The sequence below is a fragment of the Oncorhynchus mykiss genome, chromosome 12 (assembly GCF_057628025.1).
Source record: "Oncorhynchus mykiss isolate SJ-2025 chromosome 12, ASM5762802v1, whole genome shotgun sequence".
NCBI classification, from domain to species: Eukaryota; Metazoa; Chordata; class Actinopteri; order Salmoniformes; family Salmonidae; genus Oncorhynchus; species Oncorhynchus mykiss.
In genome coordinates this window covers 51,716,829-51,741,481 of record NC_143033.1, presented here as the reverse complement: position 1 = coordinate 51,741,481, position 24,653 = coordinate 51,716,829, and the positions used below count along the sequence as shown (strand labels likewise).

General features: G+C 44.3%; 1 protein-coding gene across 12 annotated transcripts in view; it reads left to right on the top strand.

Moving 5' to 3' along the window:
• rapgef6 (Rap guanine nucleotide exchange factor (GEF) 6) overlaps window positions 1–24,653 on the top strand; it is a 129,961-nt gene that overhangs the window by 4,262 nt on the left and 101,046 nt on the right. For 11 of the 12 annotated variants that reach the window (XM_090192742.1, XM_090192739.1, XM_090192744.1 and 8 more), the window contains exons 2-4: window positions 13,276–13,346; window positions 15,505–15,561; window positions 20,980–21,063. In XM_090192742.1, the coding sequence (XP_090048868.1) occupies window positions 13,276–13,346; window positions 15,505–15,561; window positions 20,980–21,063 (212 nt within the window). Of the gene's footprint in view, window positions 1–13,275; window positions 13,347–15,504; window positions 15,562–20,979; window positions 21,064–22,800; window positions 23,069–24,653 lie in introns of those variants that run through there. The other variant, XM_090192745.1, reaches the window with a different exon arrangement.

Below are 24,653 nucleotides of genomic sequence, written 5' to 3'. Positions count from 1 at the left end.
ATGAGCCATGCTGCCTTTATTTGCAATTAATATATTGGCACTTTTATTTGAGGTGAACTTGTTGTTTAGGGTTGAATTCTATGTACTGTCATTGGTCTTAAGGCAGTACCATTTTGTCAATGTTGAGACCCCCCCCCCCCCCTTTAATGGTACTATGGAAAAGATGAGTCACTCAGTACAACACAATACCTTATTGCAGTGAGTCCCACATTTCCTCTCGGTCTGGTCCTCCTCTAAACAATGCTCTGGAAGTGGAACATCTGTTTCTTGGTTTAATTGCAAGGCTATGCACCCGCCCCCTCTCACACATTATTTTGTCATCACTAGAAGCCCATTTTCGGACCTAAATATAGGCAAGACACAATATTTTTTGTGGCATTGCTTTAAAACACTCTGTTAAAATACCTTTTATAAGTGGCAATTTTGACAACTTGACGCACACATCCACAGAATGTGCGCCGATTCTGAACATTGACTCTACTGGCAGTCCACCTCAGAGCACTAACATACCTAAAAGAATGAAGCCGGACCTGAACTGACTCTTTAAAGCCCTAATTTAGCTGACGTGTTTGACAAGAATGCAACGTGCACACCTCTTGCATGCCGGGAATATGAGCTGGTTCCGTGAAGTGCCCACCCCTCAGGCTGTTCACTCATTGTGATGGAAGTTATCAGTCCTGGATCTGCTGGTGACTAAGTAAGGCAGCGCTATCAGTATCTACTGGTTTTCATGTCTATGGGTTGGCCCAAAGGAGAACAACTGCCCCCTCTCATTGAAGCCACAGAAGTTCAAGGCCGACCACGGTACTTCTGGCATTGTTTGCAGGAAACAGGATCCCCCATTATAGTTGATGGGAAAATGGGATTCTTCATGTTAAACATTTTTTTTTTGAAGACAATCATGGTACCAATAATTGCTTCTATTACAGCAGATGAACAATACATTCAGAAAGTATTCAGACCCCTTTACTTTTTCCACATTTTGTTACGTTACAGCCTTATTCTAAAATGGATTCAATCGTTTTTTCACTTCTTCCATCTACACACAATAGCCTAAAACTGAAATATTACATTTACATAAGTATTCAGACCCTTTACTCAGTACTTTGTTGAAGCACCTTTGGCAGTGACTACAGCACCGAGTCTTCTTGGATTTGACGCTACAAGCTTGGCACACCTGTATTTGGGGAGTTTCTCTCATTCTTCTCTGCAGATCCTCTCAAGCTCTGTCAGGTTGGATGGGGAGCTTCTCTGCACAGCTTTTTTCAGGTCTCCAGAGATGTTCGAATGGGTTCAAGTCCGGGCTCTGGCTGGGCCAATCAAGGACATTTAGAGACTTTTACTGAAGCCACTCCTGTGTTGTCTTGCCTGTGTGTTTAGGGTCGTTGTTCTGTTGGAAAGGGAAGCTTCGCTCCACTATGCTCTACGGACAGTTCCTTTGGCCTCCATGACTTGGTTTTTGCTCTGACATGCGCTGTCAACTGTGGGACCTTTTATATAGACAGGTGTGCGCCTTTCTAAATCCTGTCCAATCAGTTGAATTTACCACAGGTAGACTCCAATCAAGTTGTTGAAACATCTCAAGGATGATCAATGGAAACAGGATAGCCCTGAGCTCAATTTTGAGTCTCATAGCAAAGGGTTTGAATACTTCTATAAATACGGTATTTTGGGCCTCCCGAGTGGCGCAGGGGTCTAAGGCACTGCATCGCAGTGCTAGCTGTGCCACTAGAGATTCTGGGTTCGAGCCCAGGCTCTGTCGCAGCCGGCCGCGACCGGGAGGCCCATGGGCGGCGCACAATTGGCCTAGCGTCGTCCGCGGTAAAGAGGGTTTGGCCAGCTGGAATATCCTTATTTCATTGCGCACTAGCGACTCCTGTGGCGGGCTGGGCGCAGTGCACGCTGACACGGTCGCCAGGTGTACGGTGTTTCCTCTGGCTTCCGGGTTGGATGGGCGTTGTGTCAAGAAGCAGTGCAGCTAGCTTGGGTTGTGTTTCGGAGGACGCATGGCTCTCGACCTTCACCTCTCCCGAGTCCGTACGGGAGTTGCAGCGATGACACAAGACTGTAACTACTACCAATTGGATACCATGAAATTGGGGTGAAAAAAAAAATGGAGGTTTTTTATTTTTTAATAAAAGAGCAAACATTTCTAAATTGTTTTCACTTTGTCATAAGGTATTGTGTATAGATTGGTGAAGGGGTCTGAGTACTTTACGAATGCACTATGTCCTTGAACCAATTAAAAAAAAATCACACACAGAAAAGGTTATAAGGATACATTATAGCACCGGTTGGTATGGCGGCTGTTTTACGGGCTCCTAACCAATCATGCTGTTCTGTGTGTTTTCGTGTTTGTTACTTTTTTTTGTTGTACATAATGTTTCTGATATGTCTTTTATGACTGAAAATTATTTCTGGATATCAGAACAGCGATTACTCACCTCGGACTGGATGAAGATTTTTTTTCTTTAACGAATCAGAGGGCAAAAAATGTCTGGCTCCTCCCAGATGAGGCCCAAATCCTGTTATTTGCATGAAGAGGAGGTACCGATACAGGTGTGCAGATTCAGGTGCTTGGTGAGAATTCAACAGCGAGTAAATAATCCACCTTTACCATCTGTCCTACTGGTGAACGTGCAATCACTGGAGAATAAACTGGATGAGCTCTGTTCGAGACTATCCTTCCAACGGGACATTTAATAACTGTAATATCGTATGTTTCACTGAGTGGTGGCTGATCGAGGACATGGATAATATACAGTTGGCTGGGTTTCTCATGCATCGGCAAGACAAAACAGCAACCTCTGGTAAGACGAGGGGTGGTGGTCTGTCTATTTGTCAACAACAGCAGTCCACGATCTCTAATATTTAAGGTCTCGAGATTTTGCTCGCCTGAGGTAGTTTTCATCTATATTTTTCATAGCTGTCTATTTACCACCACAAACCGAATCAGGCTCTTAGACCGCATTCAACGAGCTATATAAGGCCATAAGCAAATGAGAATGCTCACTCAGAAGCAGCGCTCCAAGTAGCTGGGGACTTGAATGCAGAAAAACTGAAATCTGTTTTACCTAATTCCTATCAGCATATCATGTGTTCATAGAGATGCGTACAAAGCTCTCACTCACCCTTCATTTGGATAATCTGAACATAATTATATCCTCCTGATTCCTTCTTACAAGCAATAACTCAAGCAGTAAGTGCCCAGTGATGCTAGCCTACCAGACAAGCTAAATGCCTTCTATGCTCGCTTCGAGGCAAGCAACACTGAATGCATGCATGAGAGCACCAGCTGTACTGGATGACTGTGATTGTGCTCTCCATGGACGATGTGCGTAAGACTTTTAAACAGGCCTACATTCACAAGGCCGCAGGGCCAGACGGATTACCAGGACGCGTACTCTGAGCATGTGCTGACCAACTGGCAAGTGTCTTCACTGACATTTTTAAACACTCCCTGACCAAGTGTGTAATACCTTACCAATCTCCATTGCACTCCACAGTGCCTTTTCCCACCTGGACAAAGGAACACGTGAGAATGCTGTTAGTTGACTACAGCTCAGCTTTCAACACCATAGTGCCCTCACTAAGCTAAGGACCCTGGGACTAAACACCTCCCTCTGCAACTGGATCCTGGACTTCCTGACGGGCCGCCTCCAGGTGGTAAGGGTTGGCAACATGCACCTGCCACGCTGATCCTCAACATGGTGGCCCCTCAGGGTTGCGTGCTTATTTGGTGTATATAGTATTATTTATCATTTGACCAAGTGACAACCTTATGTGTTGTGCAAGAAGTTGGGCTATTGTATTAGTAGCGAGCTGTATTGCTGTAAAAGTATTGGTCCACATTCTAGCCCGTGTCCATCACTGATACATGCAGTAGTTGCTTTTCTTGGCTCCCTACAAAAAGCTTTAGGGCCAACTGTTATATTGTTTGTCTAGTAGCCAGCTAGTGGGGATATTGGCTATGACCATAGGTGTTGTAGAACAACCGAGCTACAATGTATAACCTCAACATCTCCCTCCTATACTGCATCCTGCATGTTGGACAGGAAGAAGCCAAAGCTCAGTCTCGCCTCAGTGTGTTTTAAATTATTATTTTTTTTTTTACCCTCACTAGACCAGGGTCTATTCATTACAGAAACCATTTACAATTTTAAGAACCAAACAGGTCCCTCACCATTTTAGTTTCTCCATTTGCTTCTATCTGAATTTGTCCAATAGAAACTCTTGTTTGTGTTTTCCGTTTGGAGTAAACAGTTTTGCAACAGACGATATGTTTTGGAACAAAATCGGCATAATGATCACACCCCTGCTTGCATCTGACTGAATAGTTTTTTTCTGATGGTTCTTCCTTGCTTTGCTGTATGTGTAGACATTTCTGCAACTTGGAAAATATGACATGGGAGATGCTTTCTCTGTAGAGGTTGGCCCCTGGATGTATTTCTGACGCCGGTTGCAATGTCAGTGATGTCACCAAGCATGACACATCTGTCCACGATTTGTGACACAGGCATGCAGCCAGCTCTTCTTCTCATCAGGTGAACCACTACTGACATGGTCAGGAATGAAACAGTCTGGGTCATCTGTTGAGACAAATTGAAAAAAAAAAGTGTAACGACAATGATAAATACATATGTCTATGCGATAGACATGACAAAAGAGCTATGATGTTTCAACAACATTAAATGTGTAATATGCAGAAATCGCTCCAGCATTTCCTGGTTGCTAAAATTCGAATAGTTCGCCTAATTTCAGTTTATGACAAAACAAGCAATGTATAGTGTAGAACAGGGGTTCCCAAACTTTCACTTGGGGGGCCCCCCTTCCAGCATTGGGGAACATTTGGGCACAAGTACTGTTCATGAGAGAATTTTGCAGGTTTTAAAGCTTATTTCATAAGATTCTACAGACTTTGTCATGGGGTGCAAAGAACATTTAGCAGTTTAAAGCAAATTTTGTTGCTATTCTATATGTTTTGCCATTTCTAATGGGTATTCATGCGGTATTTGAGTGACAAATCTTTTGCCTAAAAACCTAAATAAAAAATAAAAAACACCACCAAGGAAATCTAGAGCTCTGTCTGATTGACCATCTGGTTATTGGTCACCTCACCCTTTCCCCCGATTGCTCATTTTTGCCGGGTGACCAGCTCTAGGAAGAGTCATGGTGGTTTCCAATCTTCTTCCATTTAAGAATGATGGAGGCCACTGTGTTCTTGCTGACCTTCAATGCTGCAGAAATGTTTTGGTACCCTTCCCCAGATCTGCGCCTCTGATAAATTCCTGTGGGTGGGCCTATACCCTTCCAGGCCCACCCATGGCTGTACACTTGTCCAGTCATGTGAAATCCATAGATTAGGGCCTAATTTAATTTATTTCAATTGACTGATTTCCTTATATGAACTGTGAAATCTTTGTAATTGTTGCGTTTGTTTTTGCTCAGTATAGTTTGCCCTTGTTTAGTTAAGAAATATGAACAATTCCGACTTCAAGGGGCCTTGTGTTCTAACCGTCACCCTAGGCCAATTATCATGTTAGTAGTAACAATGTGTCAAGATCACAATTCCAGAATTCTCAGCGCTTGAACTTCTGCACAGAGAATGTATTGCTTGGGACTTTGATCAAAAGAGTAAGCAGCAAGCGATAGAGGCACTCGAAGTACAACATGTTGTTCTGCGTCTTCCTTCCCAGTACACCAAATGCTGTTATGTCCCCCTGATAAGATGCCATTCCCCCAGGGCTACCGACATGTTTGTGCTGCCAAGGTGACAAGTGACACTGTTGTCACCATCACGGGAGCCATGTTCAGTCAACATACCATCTTATTTCCCATGCAAATGTATTGAAACCGGAGGATGTGGTTGAGGGCTCTTCTTTAAATTTGGGCTAATCCCTATTGTGACGTCCCTTTTTATAATATCACTGGAGTTTATTAGGGCGGCAGGTAGCCTAGCCGTTAAGAGCGTTGGGCCAGTAACTGAAAGCTCACTGGTTTGAATTCCCGAGCCGGCAAGGCAGTTAACCACCAAACAACTCCTCCCCGGATGCCGTTGACGTCGATTTTTAAGGCAGTCCCCCGCACCTCTCTGATTCAGAGGGGTTGGGTTAAATGTGGAAGACTCATATCAGTTGAATGCATTCAGTTGTGCAACTGACCAGGTATCTCCCGTTCCCTGTTTAAAAAGTGTCCTTTTCTGTGTATTTAATATCCACCAGCCACACAGTTGTCTGGATAAATGTTATTGTACTTGACTAAATGTCTTAACAGAAGCGGATTTGTCTTCAAGTGAAACACCTAGCTAGGCCTTGCAGGCAGCCTGTGGACTCAAACAAGTGAAAGCATGTAGGCCACAGCCTCACAGAACCTGCAGTTTGCCTCCGTCACTGATCTATGTAGCTAGCTACAGTATTGTATGCCTTCAGAAAGTGTTCATACCCCTTGACATATTCCACATTTTGTTGTGTTACAGCCTGAATTTGAACCTTTTTTTATTAAATTGTTTTTTCTCTCTCACCAATCTACACACAATACCCCATAATGACAGGGGGGTATATAATCACAATACCTCAGACATATAGAATTTACTTGAGTATTCACGCCCCCTGAGTCAATACATGTTAGAATCACCTCTGCCAGTGATTACAGCTATGAGTGAGTCTTCCTGCGTACTTCTCTAAGACCATTGCACACCTGGACTACAATATTTGCACATTATTCTTTACCATATTATTCAAGCTCTGTCAAGTTGGTTGTTGATCATTGCTCGACAGCCATTTTCTTGGCATAGATTTTCAAGCCGATTTTTAAGTCAAAACTGTAACTAGGCCACGCAGGAACATTTGAATGTTGTCTTGGGAAGCTACTCCAGTGTATATTTGTCCTTGTGTTTTAGGTTATTGTCCTGCTCAACCAGGTTTTCCTGTAGGATTTTGCCTGTGCTTAGCTCTATTCCTCTTCTTTTTATCCTAAAAAAAAATCCCTAGTCCTTGCCGATATCAAGCATATCCATAACACGATGCAGCCACCCCCATTCTTGAAATTGTCAGTGGTACTCAGTGATGTGTTGGATTTGCCCCAAACATAACGCTTTATATTCAGTACATTTATTTGCCACATTTTTGGGCAGTTTTACTTTAGTGTCTTGTTGCAAACAGGATAATTTAAAAATATATATTTTTATTCTGTACAGGCTTCCTTCTTTTCACTCTGTCATTTAGGTTAGTATTGTGGAGTAACTACAATGTTGTTGACCCGTTCTCATTTTTCCTCCTATCACAGCCATTATACTCTGTAACTGTTTTAAGTTACACCATTGGCCTCAAGGTGAAATCCCTGAGTGGTTTCCTTCCTCTCCGGGAAGGACGCCTGTATCTTTGTAGTGACTGGGTGTATTGATAGACCATCCAAAGTGTAATTAATAACATCACCATGTTCAAAGAGATGTTCAATGTCTCTTTTTTTTATTTTATTTTTACCATCCCAATAAGTGCCCTTCATTGCGAAGCATTGGAAAACCTCCCTGGTCTTTGTGGTTGAATCTGTGTCAGAAATCCACTGCTCGACTCAGGGACCTTACAGATAATTGCATGTGTGGTGCTCAGAGATGAGGTAGTCATTCAAAATTCATTTTTATTGCGCACAGAGTGAGGCCATGCAATTTATTATGTGATTTGTTAAGCTCATTTTTACTCTTGAACTTACTTTGGCTTGCCATAACGAAAGGGGTTGAATACTTATTGACTCAACACCTTTCAGCCATTTAATTTTGTATTCATTTGTAAACATTTCAAAGAACTTAATTCCACTTTGACATTTTGGTACTTTGTCTAGGCCAGTGACGCAACATCTGAATGTAAGCCATTTTAAATGCGTACTCTAACATAACAAAATGTGGAAAAAGTCAAGGGGTGTGAGTACTTTGAAGACACTGTAAGCCCAGCCGCCCACCCTCAAACACTTATTTTCAGGCTGGCAGCAGAGAGACTACAGCCTCACCAAAGTGAGCTCAGCACTTCTGCTCTCTCTCTCACTTCTGCTTTTTTTTGGTAGTTGAACCACTTTTTTGCTACTCCCACAAGGTGTCTTCCAGGCTTATGGATAGAGAGAAAACGACCATAGCCCTTGGATTATGACTTGGAGTTAGAGCCTTTGCTCAAGTTTGACATCCTAAGTTGCTGTCATAACTTTGCTGTTCCCTTCAGCCCTCGTTGTGTCGTCGTGTCTGAAATGTCAATCTCTGCGAATTAGTTAAGATTACATAATGGCAAAACATTTTCCAACGTCAGGATTTGTGTTTTCCAGTCAAGCTTTTTGGCTGTCTTGTCTGGCACAGGGGCTGGTGGATAGATGACAGCTGTTCTGTAGTGTGGTGGTGGTACAGTAGCACTCTACCTTTTTTCCATGATGCCCCATTACTACCCTGGGCTTTCTATAAACTTATTTTTTTTTTCCCCCACAGGCTTTTAAGGATTTCACTAAAGACCCACTTTTATTTTTTTATTCCGTAAGGGATCAACCGCATTGAAAGTATCGACTTTGGGGGCCAAGGAACCTGACTGCCCCCTTCTAAAAGCGCCATACTGCAGTGGTGGAAAAAGTACCCAATTGTCATACTTGAGTAAAGTGAAGATGCGTTATTTGAAACTGACTCAAGTGAAAGTCACCCAGTAAAATACTACTTGAGTAAAAGTATTTGCTTTTAAATATACTTAAGTATCAAAAGTAAAAGTATAAATGATTTTAAATTACTTCTATTAGGCAATCCAAACGGCAAAATAGTATTTAAAAAAAATAAAAAAAAATGCATTTGTATTTTTTACATTTACGGATAGTCGAGGGCACACTCCCAACACTCAGACATAATTTACAAATGAAGCATTTGTGTTTAGTGAGTCTGCCAGATCATTCGGTATGGATGACCCGGGATGTTCTCTTTTAATTGTGTGAATTGGACAATTTTCATGTCCTGCTAAGCATTCAGAATGTACTTTTGGGTGTCAAGGAAAATGTAAAAAGTAGATTATTTTCTTTAGGAATGTAGTAATCCAAAAGTTGTCAATTATGTACAGTACAGATACTACTTAAGTATTTTTACTTAATTGAGTATTTTATACCACTGCATAAAGGCTAGGCTAAGTACCATTTGATTAGTTTGAAGCTCTCATGGCGAAATGTAAGCGCTCTAGTCGTACCTGAAAGCCATGCATGATCTTTTATAAAAATAAAAAAAATATTTAACTAGGCAAGTCAGTTAAGAACAAATTCTTATTTTACAATGACGGCCAAACCCGGACGACGCTGGGCCAATTGTGCGCCGCCCTATGGGACTCCCAATCACGGACCGGTTGTGATGCAGCCTGGAATCAAAACAGGGTCTGCAGTGACTCCTCTAGCACTGAGGCAGTACCTTAGACCGCTGCGCCACTCGGGACTCCTTGATAAAGCGCTAACAGGAGAGAGGATTTACCCGAGCACTTTGCTGCTTTCTGATTTTATTCTGCTTAAGACCTGTAAGATCTGCCCTTACAGGCCTGCATGTCAAACCGCTAATGGAAACAAAACATTTTCTCACAGAAGTTAAGCCTTAATGTCAAGTAAGGAGATTTGTAGCATAGTGGCGCTATATCCTCCCTGGTTTTAGAGTCTTGATCTGAAATGCTTAAATGCCTGAATGGGTGCATAGATCTCTTCAGTTGGCCCTACAATACAGTGAAGCGGTCACATGTTGCCTCCGAGTCCACAGGCCTCTAATTCACTGCCTTAGCCTACGCTCGTTTCTGCCTGGGCGTACTCCAAGCCTCAAATAATGTGTGTATTATCAAATGAGGTATAAAGAGTCTGCTGTTTTCCTGTCATGTTTTAAGATACCGGGGTGAATTGCAGTGAATGTGTGAAGTCTTCAGATGTGTTATTCTTTTACTGTTGATAGAAGTCTATGGAAATGTCCAGGATGTTTATTCTGCAACCTGAATGGCTGTGCTGTGGTGTTTTGTACAATGCCCTCCTCTGTAAGGTCTACATACTGTACATTTTTATGTAGGCTTGAAAGACCATTTGAACTCTAGTCTACATACAGGACTGTGCTTCTGTAGAGAGAAAGAGCTTACTTGTGTAATTATTGCACAGGGTCACCTGAGGAGCAGGCAGCCTATCTGCCAGAAGGTGGCAGCAACACTGTACCTGCATGTCACTTTGTTCTACATATAAACAAAAGGACATTGCTTACATTTGCTGTTCAATTACATGATCCCACTTGCAAGACTGCTGCTGTCCTTTTGCAGCTTCTAGTGTTTTCTGTTTAGGCCCACTTTGACTGATAGATATAATGAAATAGGCAATCCTAATCTTTTACGGCATCGTTTTTGTCAAGCATATAGGCACATGTGAAATGAAGAAAATTATTTTGTTATCATTGTACATTTGATTTAGTGTAAACTGACATGTTGGAAGATGGTATGTTTTGACAGTTCAGATGATCGTATGTACAGTTTAAGTGATACGCCCTTCTGTAGTTAGCTGGTGATGTGTTTTAATGGATGGTGTGAACACTGTGATGATGTCACATGTCACAGATGGGGTCAGGCCACTTTGTGAACCTCTAGGGAGATGATCGGTCAAAGGTCATTCTAGAGTGCTTCTTACCGCCCAGCCCCCCCCCCCCCCCCCCCCCCCCCCAGGGTGGGGGTGAATTGCATTTAAATAGCCTACAGAATTTGTCTATTTCATGAATTTATTTAGATTAGGCTAATTGAAACTTAATTAACCCCCTCACCCTGCAAAGCAGCCTTGTCAGTACAGGAGAGCCGGACTTTGACTGTGATTGAGTTACAGCACTCCATGGGAGAGACAGACAATTTTATTGAAAAGGGTCACGCTGGTGATTCTGACATGCTGTCTGGTGCTATTGATGATCAGTTTCAGTCTGATCAATGATTGAAGGGGAGCAGAGTTGTTTTTTGTTGCCATGAGGAGGTGGGGTGGACTCTGGAAAGGAGGCCAGTTGTAGACCTAAGCCTATAGACATCAGTGTTTTAAATTTAGGCGACCATTGGCCTGGCCTTGCCCCCCCCCAGCGAGAGGAAGCTCCAAGCGGCGCCTGCATATTGAGTGGACCCCTACCCCTGCCCCAGGTCATGTGGGACACATTGACTGTAGGGGACAGGGGTCTGTCTGGCATGACCTGAACACACTATTGGCCTCAGTCACCTCTGGGTCCTGGCCTGGCCGGCCCCATACTGCACTCACTGGTTGTGTTCCAAATGGCACCCCATTCCCTATGTAGTGCACTACTTTTGACCAGATCCCTATGGGCCCTGTTAAAAAGTAGTTTCTTACATAGGGAATAGGGTCCAATTTGGAACTCAACCGCTGCGATCACCCGGCCAACTCCTCTGGCCTCAGAAAGAATAGTGCTTGCCACAGCAGAAGCTGCTCTCGCGAACCCAGTTAGCTCTGAGGGAAAGTCAATACGGTTTTAGTAGCTCGAAGACGTCGGTGTGCAGTATGCTGCTGCCAGTGTTTTCAAGAATTGTAGTTTTCTTCCTAGCTATAAGTGGGGCAGGCCTAGGGCTATTTCATGCAGACAGTGCTGCGAATGAATTGTATCGTGGTGTGCGTTTTCAGGTCGTCATTTGGCATCTTCTCCCTATCCAATTCAGTGGTGCTTGTGTTTTAAAGCCGATGGATGAAGAGGTCTACTTTTCAACATGAGGTAATATAGTCTATAAAAATACAGGCTTGCCTGTAAGTCTCTGATCATAAGGGTTATAAGAGAAAGGCTCTGATGCGTTGTTATTCATGGTTAAACCCCACGCACACAAGGTCTATGCTACACACACACACACACACACACACACACACACACACACACACTGTCACTCCTACCCCTCTCTGTATTTATTACAGTCTCCTGTGCCACATTCCAGCGTTGTCTGGTGTTTTCCTTTTTACTGACTCTTGTGCGTTTTCTGCAGGATCTGTCTTATTCAACACTGAGAAATTATTTTGTGTCCACGGTAGAGCTAATGGGCAAAAATCCCTATTGCGATAAATTGCCCGAATTGCTGTGATAATGATGAGTAAAATGATATGTTTATGACATTCTTTTTGTTTTTTTTATTATCCTTTAAACTACTACTACAACTGTAATGGTTGTAGCCATCAATTGTCCCATTTAACAATCACCTATATTAGCAAAATGCCTGCGATAAGTGATCGGTATGGTCTGTGTCTGATATTTTTTGGTTTATCGTCCCAGGTGTATTACACACACACACACACACACACACACACACACACACACACACACACACACACCTGAGTACGGTACACCATGACTCGCTCAGCAAATACCCTAGGATGTCCACAAAGACAATACCCAGAGGTTTAATATTTTCAATGAATTTGTCCCTGAGCAGTCTCAGCTAAGTAGCACTTGCTGTTTTGCTGCCACACACATCGGTGTGCGTGTGTGTGTGTGCGCTCGCACGCGCTTGGCGGAAGTCACTGAGAGAATGTGCCACACCTGTTAATGTTAGTTGCCCGTAGGCTCAATAGCTCCTCTTGTCCTACCACACCATATGGCCGCATGGAAGTTTCCACATGCGTTCTTCAGGCTTTCTGCTCTTAATGTTTGAACAGCTGTGTTTGATAGTACTCTGTTTTTTAAGGGCTTTGTGTGTCAGTGAGTGTTTGTCGCTCCGGATTAAATTTGTCAGTTTTTTTTACACAACGGGCCTACGGTAACTTCCTCAAGGAAAATGGACATTCGCTCGTGCCCTTGGTCTGGTTTGCATAGTGCCGTGTTGACACAAAATTCATGTACAAAGGTTAATTTATTCCCTAGTTAAGCAGCCAGAGGCTAATCTTTTTTTAAGAGCGTTGTGCTGCTCTGATATGAGATGGCTGTATGTGTGTTCTGTGTGTCTGTGGAAAAACGGTTGATTGACAGTCATTTGGTAATCCGTACAAATCCTCCAGCGTTTTGAGACTCTTTGGTCAATCCTGACTGAGAGCCTGCGTGCCCAAACATTTGTGCCGTCGTTCAGTACATATCTGAGAGTATTAAGCCTATAGTGTACGTGTGATTTAGGTTTTTAGGTCTCCAGTTCCTGCTTTAGAGTAGACCTTTTTGGCAAACCAATCACAGTTGACCCCGAGCTGCATTTTTCAAGTGTTTCAATTGTCAACCAACCTGTGTTGCCTTGCCTCTGGGTGAGGTGAGATGTCTGTTTTTGAACCTTTAAAAAAAAAAATGTATCTCGCCTCCAGGACCTGCACACCGTTTACTGTCACCTCTACCACATGGATGTCCTGTCCCACCTCAGGGAGCACCAGCTCAGGTCAGATTTACCTCTCCGTCCAACCATTACACCAAAACACCCACCCTGCTAAAGCTGCCTACACCACATCTTAGAGTAGGAGCGCTGATCTAGGACCAGTTTGGCCTTTTTTTTAAACATCATGAATGAGATTGGGATTTCTACATGGTCGGGACGGGGGACCTGATTCTAGATCAGCACTCCTACTCTGATGAGAGGCATTATGAATACAGGCCCAGGTGTGGAAGATGCAACTAGTGTCTGTGACTCATCCACATGACCCTTCCAGTCCAATCTCCTGTTCATACATAGGACAGAGTTGACTTGCGCACCCTGGGGCCGGCGTGCAGGCCAGGCCACGCAGCCATACACCTCTGAGACATTAACCACAACCATTCCACGTAGTCAACACTCGGATATGAGAGTTGTCAGTCTGGTTGTGGTCATGTATGAACTGATCAGTTGGTAGTGTCTGAACTAGTGAGAGAAAATAGATGCAGTTACATATCGGGATATTGTTTCTGACGACATATTGTCTTGACAATATCGCAGTATTATTTTTCCGCTAGTCGGCTGTACCTGCAACAAAACTCCAGCGTTCTTTTTTTCATAGCTTGTTCTCCATCTTCTTTTTAAATAGGGAGGTCATTTTGTTTTCTGCACTTATTTCTCTGACTGATTAAACTACTTATTTCAGGGCTCTCTCTTGTCCCTCTTTAGCAGATATGGTGAGTAATGTGTTTGGAACATCGAATTGCAATAAAATCACAGTGTTAAATCGCAATACATATCACATCGGCACCAAAGTATTGTGATAATATTGTATTGTGAGGTCCCAGGCATTTCTCAGCCCTAATCCGCATAAAATAGACCAGTGGGTGGCTGTTGCTTAAATTCAACTGAATTTATAAACAAAACTGACTTTATGAACATTTAATGAAAGGCGCCAGAAGGTTCTTTAGATCGGTAGGGCTGAAAAAGTTGGTAGTGTCGTATGAAATGGTACTACAGTATTCTAAAATGTTGGCGTCATAGGTTTCATGACAGGCTGGCACCGCGATATTACCGTGGTGCTGTTATACCAGGCAAAAATACTCACGATAAGATATGTATTGCGATTTCTTACGATTCTATATGTATTATGATTTGATACTGTGATTTCTTTTCAAATGTATTGTGATTCGATCTTTCAAACATGTTGCTCACCATATGTCTGCTTGAGAGGGACGAGAGTTTTGATCAGTCATAGAAATAAATGTGCTGAAGACAATTTGGCTCCTTATTTAAAAAGATGGAGAACAAAGGTTAAAGTACATCCAACTAGTGCCAAAATAATATTGTGATATTGTCAAAACGATTACAATATATTGTTAAAAAATAATATCCGATATGTAACAGTGGAATTTGTTTCCCCCAAAACTAAACTGAACTGATGATGCATAAACGTGTAATGTATAAAGCTGATAATGTAGGAAACGTATGTATGGACCGATAACGCATGAACTAGTAGTGTCTGAGCTAAGTGTTTTTTCAGGTCGCTAATGTCCAAACAGTGGAGAGAGAAAATGTAATTAAATAAATAAAAATATATATATAGAGATTTCTTTTGGGGGGGGTGGGGTCAGGATGGAAAAACTATTTCAGTGTAGATTGAAACGACTAAAACCAGATATAAAGTATGTAGAAATGATAACGGGCCTACATATTTTATATATAATCTTTGAGAATCAACAATTACCAAAATAAAAGCTAGACAGTCAGGGAGATATGAAAATGAAAACCAAATTAATTTAGCAATATTGATTTTGTTATTGTGTTTGAGCAAAAGAACACAGCGTTATCCATAGCAAAATGTGTAGAATTGTAGGGAAATTAGCTTTTAAACTGCAACAATGTCTCACAGCTCCATGGAGAAATTCAGAATTGTAGGAAATTGGTTTAGAATAGCAGAAAGTTATCTACACCTCCAAAATAGCGACCTCTAAAATGCAATCTACAATTCAGCCGTGCTGGCAGGCCAATCCATGGCCATTGCCATGCCCAACACCTACGGCCCTTTTCTGATCTAGAAAAAACCTGTCGTGTGTGTAAATGTTTAATCTATAAAATTGGTAATGTATGAAACTGATAATGTATGAACTCATAGTCGTAATAAAGATGTTGTTTTGTTGTTGTGCAGGTCGATGTGTACCTCAGCCAGGTATGAGAGACACGAAGCTAACCACATCCTGTTCTAGTAAGTGTGTACACCACACACACACACACACACACACACACACACACACACACACACAGGAAAACCTAAACATCTGCTTTGCTTCTCTTAAAGAACACTGCTTTCCTTTTCTGTTTGTCTGCAGCATCAAATGCATTTATTGGTTGCGTACACAGTTTTGATGAGTGTCCACCCACTCTGCCCAGGTGATGACATTTCACTTATGTTATAAAATAGATTTTTTACCAAGGCAAATAAGATTCTTTATGTTCTGAATCATTCAGAGGGGTCTTACTTTAACATATCCTTTAACGTTATATCCAAAAAGTCTGGGCATGGGCACAGCTGTGGGTGCTGGTTTTTCGTAACAACTTTTTAGGATTTTACATTTTGTGGTTGTTGTCTTCAAAGTTGTTTCCGCAGGTCGCAAAAAGTGAAATTCACATGACACATGCTGAATTGAATGTAAAAGGCTTTGAAAATAAAAAACTTGTTGTACGTTCAGTGGTCCGTTGACATTTCAGAGTTACTTGTTTTTGTGAAAGTTTGCAACTGCAACTCCCGCGCGGACTCGGGAGAGGTGAACGGTCGAGAGCCGTGCATCCTCCAAAACACAACCCAGCCAAGGCGCACTGATTCTTGACACAATGCCCACTTAACCTGGAAGCCAGCCGCACCGATGTGTCGGAAGAAAACACCGTACACCTGGTGATCGTGTTAGCATGCACAGCGCCCGGCCCGCCGCAGGAGTCACTTGTGCGCGATGGGACAAGGACATCCCTGCCGGCCTAACCTTCCACTAACCCAGACGACGCTGGGCCATTTGTGCGCCGCCCTGTGGGTCTACCCGGTCGCGGCCGGCTGCAACAGAGCCAGGACTCGAACCTAGAATCTCTAGTGGCACAGCTAGCACTGTGATGTAGTGCGTTAGACCACTGCGCCACTTGGGAAATACGGAAATATGTCATTAACTATCCAGACCCTTTGCTATGAGACTCGAAATTGAGCACAGGTGCATCCTGTTTCCGTTGATCATCCTTGAGATGTTTCTACAATTTGATTGGAGTCCAACTATGGTAAATTGAATTGATTGGACATGATTTGGAAAGGCATATATATACCTGTCTATATAAGCTATAAGGTCCCACAGTTGACAGTGCATGTCAGAACAAAAACCAAGACATGAGGTCGAAGGAATTGTCCATTGAGCTCCGAGACGACAGGATTGTGTCGAGGCACAGATCTGGGGAAGGGTACCAAAACATTTCTGCAGCAATGAAGGTCCCAAGAACAGTGGCATCCATTATTCCTAAATGGAAGAAATGTTGAACCACCAAGACTCTTCCTAGAGCTGGCCACCTGACCAAACTGAGCAATCGGGGGAGAAGGGCCTTGGACAGGGAGGTGACCAATAACCCGATGGTCACTCTGACAGCTCTAGATTTCCTTTGTGGAGATGGGAGAACCTTCCAGAAGGACAACCATCTCTGCAGCACTACACCAATCAGGCCAGACGGAAGCCGCTCCTCAGTAAAAGGCACATGACAGCCTGCTTGTAGTTTGCCTAAAGGCACCTTAAGACTCTGACCATGAGAAACAAGATTCCCTGGTCTGATGAAACCAATATTGATCACTTTGGCCTGAATGTCAATGTCTAGGAGAAACCTGGCACCATCCCTACGGGGGAAGCATGGTGGTGGCAGCATCATGCTTTGGGGTTGTTTTTCAGCAGCAGGGACTATGAGACTAGTCAGGATCGAGCGAAAGATGAACGGAGCAAAGTACAGAGAGGTCCTTGATGAAAACCTGCTCCAGAGCGCTCAGGACCTCAGACTGGGGCTACCTTCCAACAAGACAATGACCCGAGGCACACAGCCAAGACATCTCTGGAGAGACCTGTGCTGTGCTGCAACGCTCGCCATCCAACCTGGCAGAGCTGCAGAGAATTATGGCAGAAACTCCACAAATATAAGTGTGCCAAGCTTGTAGCATCATACCCAAGAAGACTTTAGTCGAGGCCAAGGTCTGTGAGAGCCAGAAATCTTGCTTGTTTGTAGGTGACCAAATACTTATTTTCCACTATAATTTGCAAATAAATTCATAAAAAATCCTACAATGTGATTTTCTGGATTTCTTTTTCTCATTTTGTCTGTCGTAGTTGAAGTGTACCTATGATGAAAATTACAGGCCTCTCTCATATTTTTAAGTGGGAGAACTTGCACAATTGGTGGCTGACTAAATAATTTTTTGCCCCACTGTATATACACTACCGGTCAAAAGTTTTAGAACACCTACTCATTCAAGGTTTTTAAATTATAATTAAAAAAAAAAATTCTACATTGTAGAGTAATGGTGAATACCAACTATGAAATAGTTTGTGGAGACCAGGTCATCTGATGCAGCGCTCCATCACTTTCTTTCTTGGTAAAATAGCCCTTTCACAGCCTGGACTCATCAGACCAAAGGACAGATTTTTCCCTGTCTGTCTATTGCTTGTGTTTCTTGGCTCCAGCAAGTCTCTTCTTCTTATTGGTGTCCTTTAGTTGTGGTTTCTTTGCAGCAATTGGACCATGAAGGCCTGATTCTCCTCCTCTGAACAGTTGATTTTGAGATGTGTCTGTTACTTGAACTCAAGGGGTTTGAGTACTTTGTGTAGACGCTGTGTATTTGTTTTATTTGATGAATTTATTATTTAATTATTAGTCATTGTCTCATCCATATAGAGCTGCTGCTTATGTTGTCTGCCAAAATCACAATATTAGTAGTTCTTAAAAGTAAATAAGGCATACTTTTATGACTGCTGAATACCAACTAGCAATCATGCATTTTCAGGTATAGCTACCACTCAAAGCAACTGCTCTCTATTCCTCTCGATCACTTGTCTTCTGTCTCTTCTCTCCGTGTCTGCCACACACAGATTGGACAAGTAGGTGTGCAATGGATTATGGTCATTGTAGTGAATTACCATGTTTTCTGTGACTGTTAAACAGGGGCTCCAGTAGTGTGAGTACGTGGTGCAGACACAGATTCTCTCCACTTTACCTGCAAGGAGCAGCCTGCCGGGTAGGATGCAATCCAAGAGTGTGCAGAGCCTGAGACTCACAGCCCTGAGAGGGTGGAGGAGGATCTGATGGTTCACGGTGTTGAAGGCAGCGGATACATCTAGGAGGATGAGAACAGATAAGAGAGAGTCAGCTTTGGCAGTGAGGGGAGCCTCTGTGACGAAGAGGAGAGCAGTCGGTTGAGTGACCCGTCTTGACGCCTGACTGGTTAAGGTCAAGAAGATGGTTCTGAGAGCGATAGCGAGAGATTTGGTCAGAGACGGCACGCTCAAGTGTTTTGAACGGAAAATAAAAGATACCGGTCTGCAGTTTCTTGAGGAAGGAACCGACTATGGCCGTTTTGAAGTAAGAGGGGACGCAGCCAGTGGTCAGGGATGAGGGAAGTGAGGAATGGGAGGTCTCCAGAGATGGTCTCACCGTACTCTGAATCTGGACTCCCTAGAAAGGCCAAAACCTAGGAAGAAACCTAGAGAGGAACCAGGCTATGAGGGGTGGCCAGTCCTCTTCTGGCTGTGCCGAGTGGAGATCATTTCAGAACATGGCCAAGATGTTCAAAAGTTCATAAATGACCAGCATGGTCAAATAATAATAATCACAGTAGTTGTCGAAGGTGCAGCAAGTCAGCACCTCAGGAGTAAATGTCAGTTGGCTTTTCATAGTCGATCATTAAGAGTATCTCTATCGCTCTTACTGTCTCTAGAGAGTTGAAAACAGCAGGTCTGAGACAACTAGCACGTCCGGTGAACAGGTCAGGATTCCATAGCCGCAGGCAGAACAGTTGAAACTGGAGCAGCAGCACGGCCAGGTGGACTGGGGACAGCAAGGAGTCATCACGCCAGTTAGTCCTGAGGCATGGTCCTATGGCTCAGGTCCTCCTCCGAGAGAGAGAGAATTAGAGAGAGCATACTTAAATTCACACAGGACACCGGATAAGACCGGAGAAGTACTCCAGATATAACAAACTGACCCTAGCCCCCCCCGACACATAAACTACTGCAGCATAAATACTGGAGGTTGAGACGGGAGGGGTCAGGAGACACTGTGGCCCCATCCGATGATACCCCCGGACAGTGCCAAACAGGCAGGGTATATCCTCACCCACTTTGCCAAAGCACAGCCCCCACACCACTAGAGGGATATCTTCAACCACCGACTTACCATCCTGAGACAAGGCCGAGTATAGCCCACAAAGATCTCCGCCACGGCACAACCCAAGGGGGGGGTGGGGGGGCACCAACCCAGACAGGAAGATCACGTCAGTGACTCAACCCACTCAAGTGACGCACCCCTCCCAGGGACGGCATGGAAGAGCACCAGTGAGCTGTGACTCAGCCCCTATAATAGGGTTAGAGGCAGAGAATCCCAGTGGAGAGAGGGGAACCGGCCAGGCAGAGACAGCAGGGGCTGTCTGGTTCGTTGCTCCAGAGCCTTTCCGTTCATCTTCACACTCCTGGGCCAGACTACACTCAATCATATGACCTACTGAAGAGATGAGTCTTCAGTAAAGACTTAAAGGTTGAGACTGAGTCAGCGTCTCTCACATAGATAGGCAGACCATTCCATAAAAAATTGAGCTTTGCCTCTAGCTGTTTGCTTAGAAATTCTAGGGACAATAAGGAGTTATGCATCTTTTGACCTGTAGGTATGTACGGCAGGACCAAATCGGAAAGATAGGTAGGAGCAAGCCCATGTAATGCTTTTGGTTTAATGTAATGTATTTGGTTTATACATTAGGCTACCGACGCATATGTACCTTTATTGCAATTCAACTTTACCCTCCTCCATCCATATTGCATCTGTTAATAGGGCTGCCCCCTGCTGCATATTCCCTCTCTAAGGGAATTTGAGACGCTACTGCCTGTCCTCACGATAGACGGTTAATGAAGTGCCCTGTTTGACAGAATATCAGAATATCAACAGGACTATCGAGGCCATGCAAGTGGATTTCTTCAAGGCAATTCAGCCTCTACTTAAACGATGCTAATGCATCTACTGTACCACCTCAAGCAACATTCAAGACTTGTTTGTAGGGCCCAGATTTTTAATATTTTTTTTATACCCTGTTGAGGAACAATTCAGGGCCTCTCCTTTTGAAATATAATGCACATGTGATGTCACCATGCAGACGTGTCCATAAACGGCAATATGTAGACCAGGGATCATCAGCTAGATTCAGCCGCGGGACAATTTGTTTTCTGGAGGGGATGGTCGGGAGGTCGGAACATAATTACAAATCATTTGTCCTCTGCAAATTGACCGTAAGAAGCCCCCAAACATATTTTTGACTAAAACATAAAACCACCCGTGGGGGCCACCAATTGGGGAACCCTGATGTAGACTAACACAATGTTCCTTGTAATCTTGTCTCCCCCTACAGCCAAGACAGCCTCGCCACATGTTGGTACATCCTCCTCTCCGGCTCAGTCTTCGTCAAGGAGCACATGTACTTGGCTAGATGCTGGTAGGTACCATCTATCGTACCATCTATCGTCCATTGATCATCACACAGCCTCTTCACACAGACAGACTGACTGGACGGGGTAAGGAGAGAGGCCGCGGCGTCCGAATGTCACCCTAGTCCCTATGTAGTGCACTACTTTTGACCAGGTTCCATAGGGTGCTGGTGAAAAGTAGTGCACTATATAGGGAAATAGGGTGCCATTTGGGACGCTACCGGAAGGGGGTTAGACCACCGGCCTGTCTAGCCGAAGGTAGCAGCAAGCGGCGGTGTGCTTCAGATCTGTGTGGGCTTTGATAAGCTGGTTTGTGATTAAGTGTCTGTTTTGTAGAGCAAGGAGTGAGCTCTGAACCGAGTGGGTTCTGCTACAGTTCACTGGCTTGTCTGTCAGAGCGAGGGGAGAGCCGGACAGACACACGTCTCTTTCTAACACACACATGCACACTTTCTCACGGTCTCACTCACTCTCTCTGTCTCACACACACGTTAAGTAGGGATCATGTCTTTTCGATGGAGTGCAGCTTTGAGGCAAGTGTGAGATTCCTTTAGCACCACATGGCTATAATGACTGCAGCCACTGATAATGAGGGGTGCACGCGTGTGTGTGTGTGTGCGTGCGTGTTGCTGATTTGAGTACAGATGTCTCGGACACAGACACACCAGCCAGGCCCATTTTCACTGCTTTATTAATGCTTTTCTCTTCCTGCCCTGGTCGGTCTCTTCAACATAGCCCCCCCCCCCCCCCCCCCGCCCAGCATTGAAACACAAGGCTTTTGAAAGATAATTTGCACATGGTACCACTTCCTCTACCCTACTGCTCAGCATATATCAGATTTGAAGCATTGAGGATGACACAAATGGGAAATGGTGACAAAAAGCATTGAAAATCACTCTGTGTGAAGCTGAATCTGCATTTGGGCGCGCATGAGGTGACTGCCATGTGCTTCAGTGCAGAAGGAGAAGGTGGGCAACCACGACTGCCTTGAAGAGATATTGAAGTGTGTGTGTCCGTGTGTTTCTGCCCGCGTGTGTGTGAATGTGTACGTGTGTGTGTGACTGTGCATGTAGGCCTATGCGTGACTGTGCGCATCTGTGCGCGTTCCTGTGCTGGGTAGTTGATGACAGACAGAGTAGAGCGGTGGGGTTGGGGTGCTGTCTCTGCAGGGGTCCATGGGGTTGTTGGGGCTAGGAGGGCAGTGAGCAGGGGGAAGGGAAGAGGACGGTGGGGTTATGGTGCTGCCTCTGCAGGGGTCCATGGGGTTGTTGGGGCTAGGAGGGCAGTGAGCAGGGGGAAGGGAAGAGGGCGGTGGGGTTATGGTGCTGCCTCTGCAGGGGTCCATGGGGTTGTTGGGGCTAGGAGGGCAGTGAGCAGGGGGAAGGGAAGAGGGCGGTGGGGTTATGGTGCTGCCTCTGCAGGGGTCCATGGGGTTGTTGGGGCTAGGAGGGCAGTGAGCAGGGGGAAGGGAAGAGGGCGGTGGGGTTATGGTGCTGCCTCTACAGGGGTCCATGGGGTTGTTGGGGCTAGGAGGGCAGTGAGCAGGGGGAAGGGAAGAGGGCGGTGGGGTTATGGTGCTGCCTCTGCAGGGGTCCATGGGGTTGTTGGGGCTAGGAGGGCAGTGAGCAGGGGGAAGGGAAGAGGGCGGTGGGGAATGCGGAACTCCTGGCAGGACTGGGAATGGCCATGTGTTCCTGAGCAGCATGTAGCCCAGAAGCATATCCAGGCAGGAAATGAGCACACACACAGAACACACACACACACATGCCCTGGAGCCATCGGACACACAGACCAGAGAGAGAAACGCACTCCGTCCCTTAGAAAAGACTCAAGCCCACAATGACTCTCCTCCTCTTCCCACTGGATCTCTAAACAGACTGGACTTGGATTTACAACAGTTTGGGTCGAGACCTGTACGATTCTATTTACTTACAAAACAATTGAGGATATGCTGGATATCATCTCCCCTCAAAGAGACCCAGAGAAGCAGATCTGTACGTAGCTGTGTGTCAGGTTAGTGTTTACGTGTTCCTCCCTCGTTTTTATTGTTCTGTTAGGAGTTGAGCCCCAGGACTTGGAGTCGTGGATGTATGCCTTAGTAAGTCATTAAGGAGCTTTTTAACTCCCCCCTCTCTGCTTGTGGACTGAAGCCGGCATGGGAATCTAAACGCGGCTATGGGCTAAATCAGTGGTTCCCAACCTATTTTTCCCCAAGAGAACCCTTTTTCCACATTTGAAAAATGTTACGCCCTCCCTTTAATTTGAATTGTTGGTTATTAAGAGCATATATTGAATACAAAATAAAGTAACCCGATACACCCGATTTCCCCACATGTTATTCCGCTACCAAATGTTTTTTTTTATTTTTATGGTCATTTATATGAAACCTACATTTAATTCTACATATTTTAAAGAAAGTGATTTGATCAATTGATGGCGACAGATTCACACATTGAATCTGGTTATTCCCAAGGAAAGTCAGATGTCTTTGACTCGTCTACTTTAGGACACAGCTCAGCTTCTGAATGACAAACCAAAGATATTCCCATGTGCAGCATCCGAGTCGCGTCTTCCTCTGACATTTGACCACTTTGTTTTTATCCTAAAGCGTCAGCGATTTAGATTGTTTGTACCAATCACAAATTGTTAAAAAAATGTTTTATAATAATTGATGCCTCAAATCAAGGAAGGTTGGGAATGGGAACCCATGTACTAAATGTTTTGGAATTCCCTGCGGGTAAGGCACGCATTGGCAGGATGCCATCGGGCCTGTGTAGTTTGAAATGATACCGTACTATGTTGATTTTTAAATCTCCTCTCAACATCTCAAAGACAAGCCTACTACTACCGAGGGAAAGGCACATTTAGCAAGAAATTACTGAGCCAGCAATAGCCCATTGGATGTGTCTCTTTCCACACTTAACCACAGCCTCGATGAACACAATACGAAGTGATCCTATAACTGATGGGCAGGTTATCTTCTCAGCTCTTGTGAAGTTCTCATGTGTTTTGATTCTGGTGAAACCACAGCCCTTCTCATGGACAGAGGTGGTTGATTATCTGCCAGTGGATCAGGTTCCTTAGAATCTCATATTTTCATTTGTTTGTGTTTTTCTAAAGTAAACCTCATTAGTATTCTTTCTCAGCAATGTAGACTAGTGGTTTTATTGACTAATTTGTTTACTGCAAAATAGCCTCCGACACTCTACTCAGCAAATTGGATGCAGTCTATCACAGTGCCATCCGTTTTGTCACCAAAGCCCCGTATACTACCCACCGTTGTATGCTCTCGTTGGCTGGTCCTCGCTACATATTCGTCGCCAAACCCACTGGCTCCAGGTCATCTATAAGTCTTTAGTAGGTAAAGTTCTGCCTTATCTCAGCTCACTGGTCACCATTTCAACACCCACGCGCTCCAGCGGGTATATTTCACTGGTCATTTCCAAAGACAACCCCTCCTTTGGCCCCATTTCCTTCCAGTTCTCTGCTGCCAATGACTGGAACGAATTGCAAAAATCACTGAAGTTGTAGACTCATATCTCCCTCACTAACTTCAAGCATCGGCTGTCAGACCAGCTTACTGATCGCTGCAGCTGTA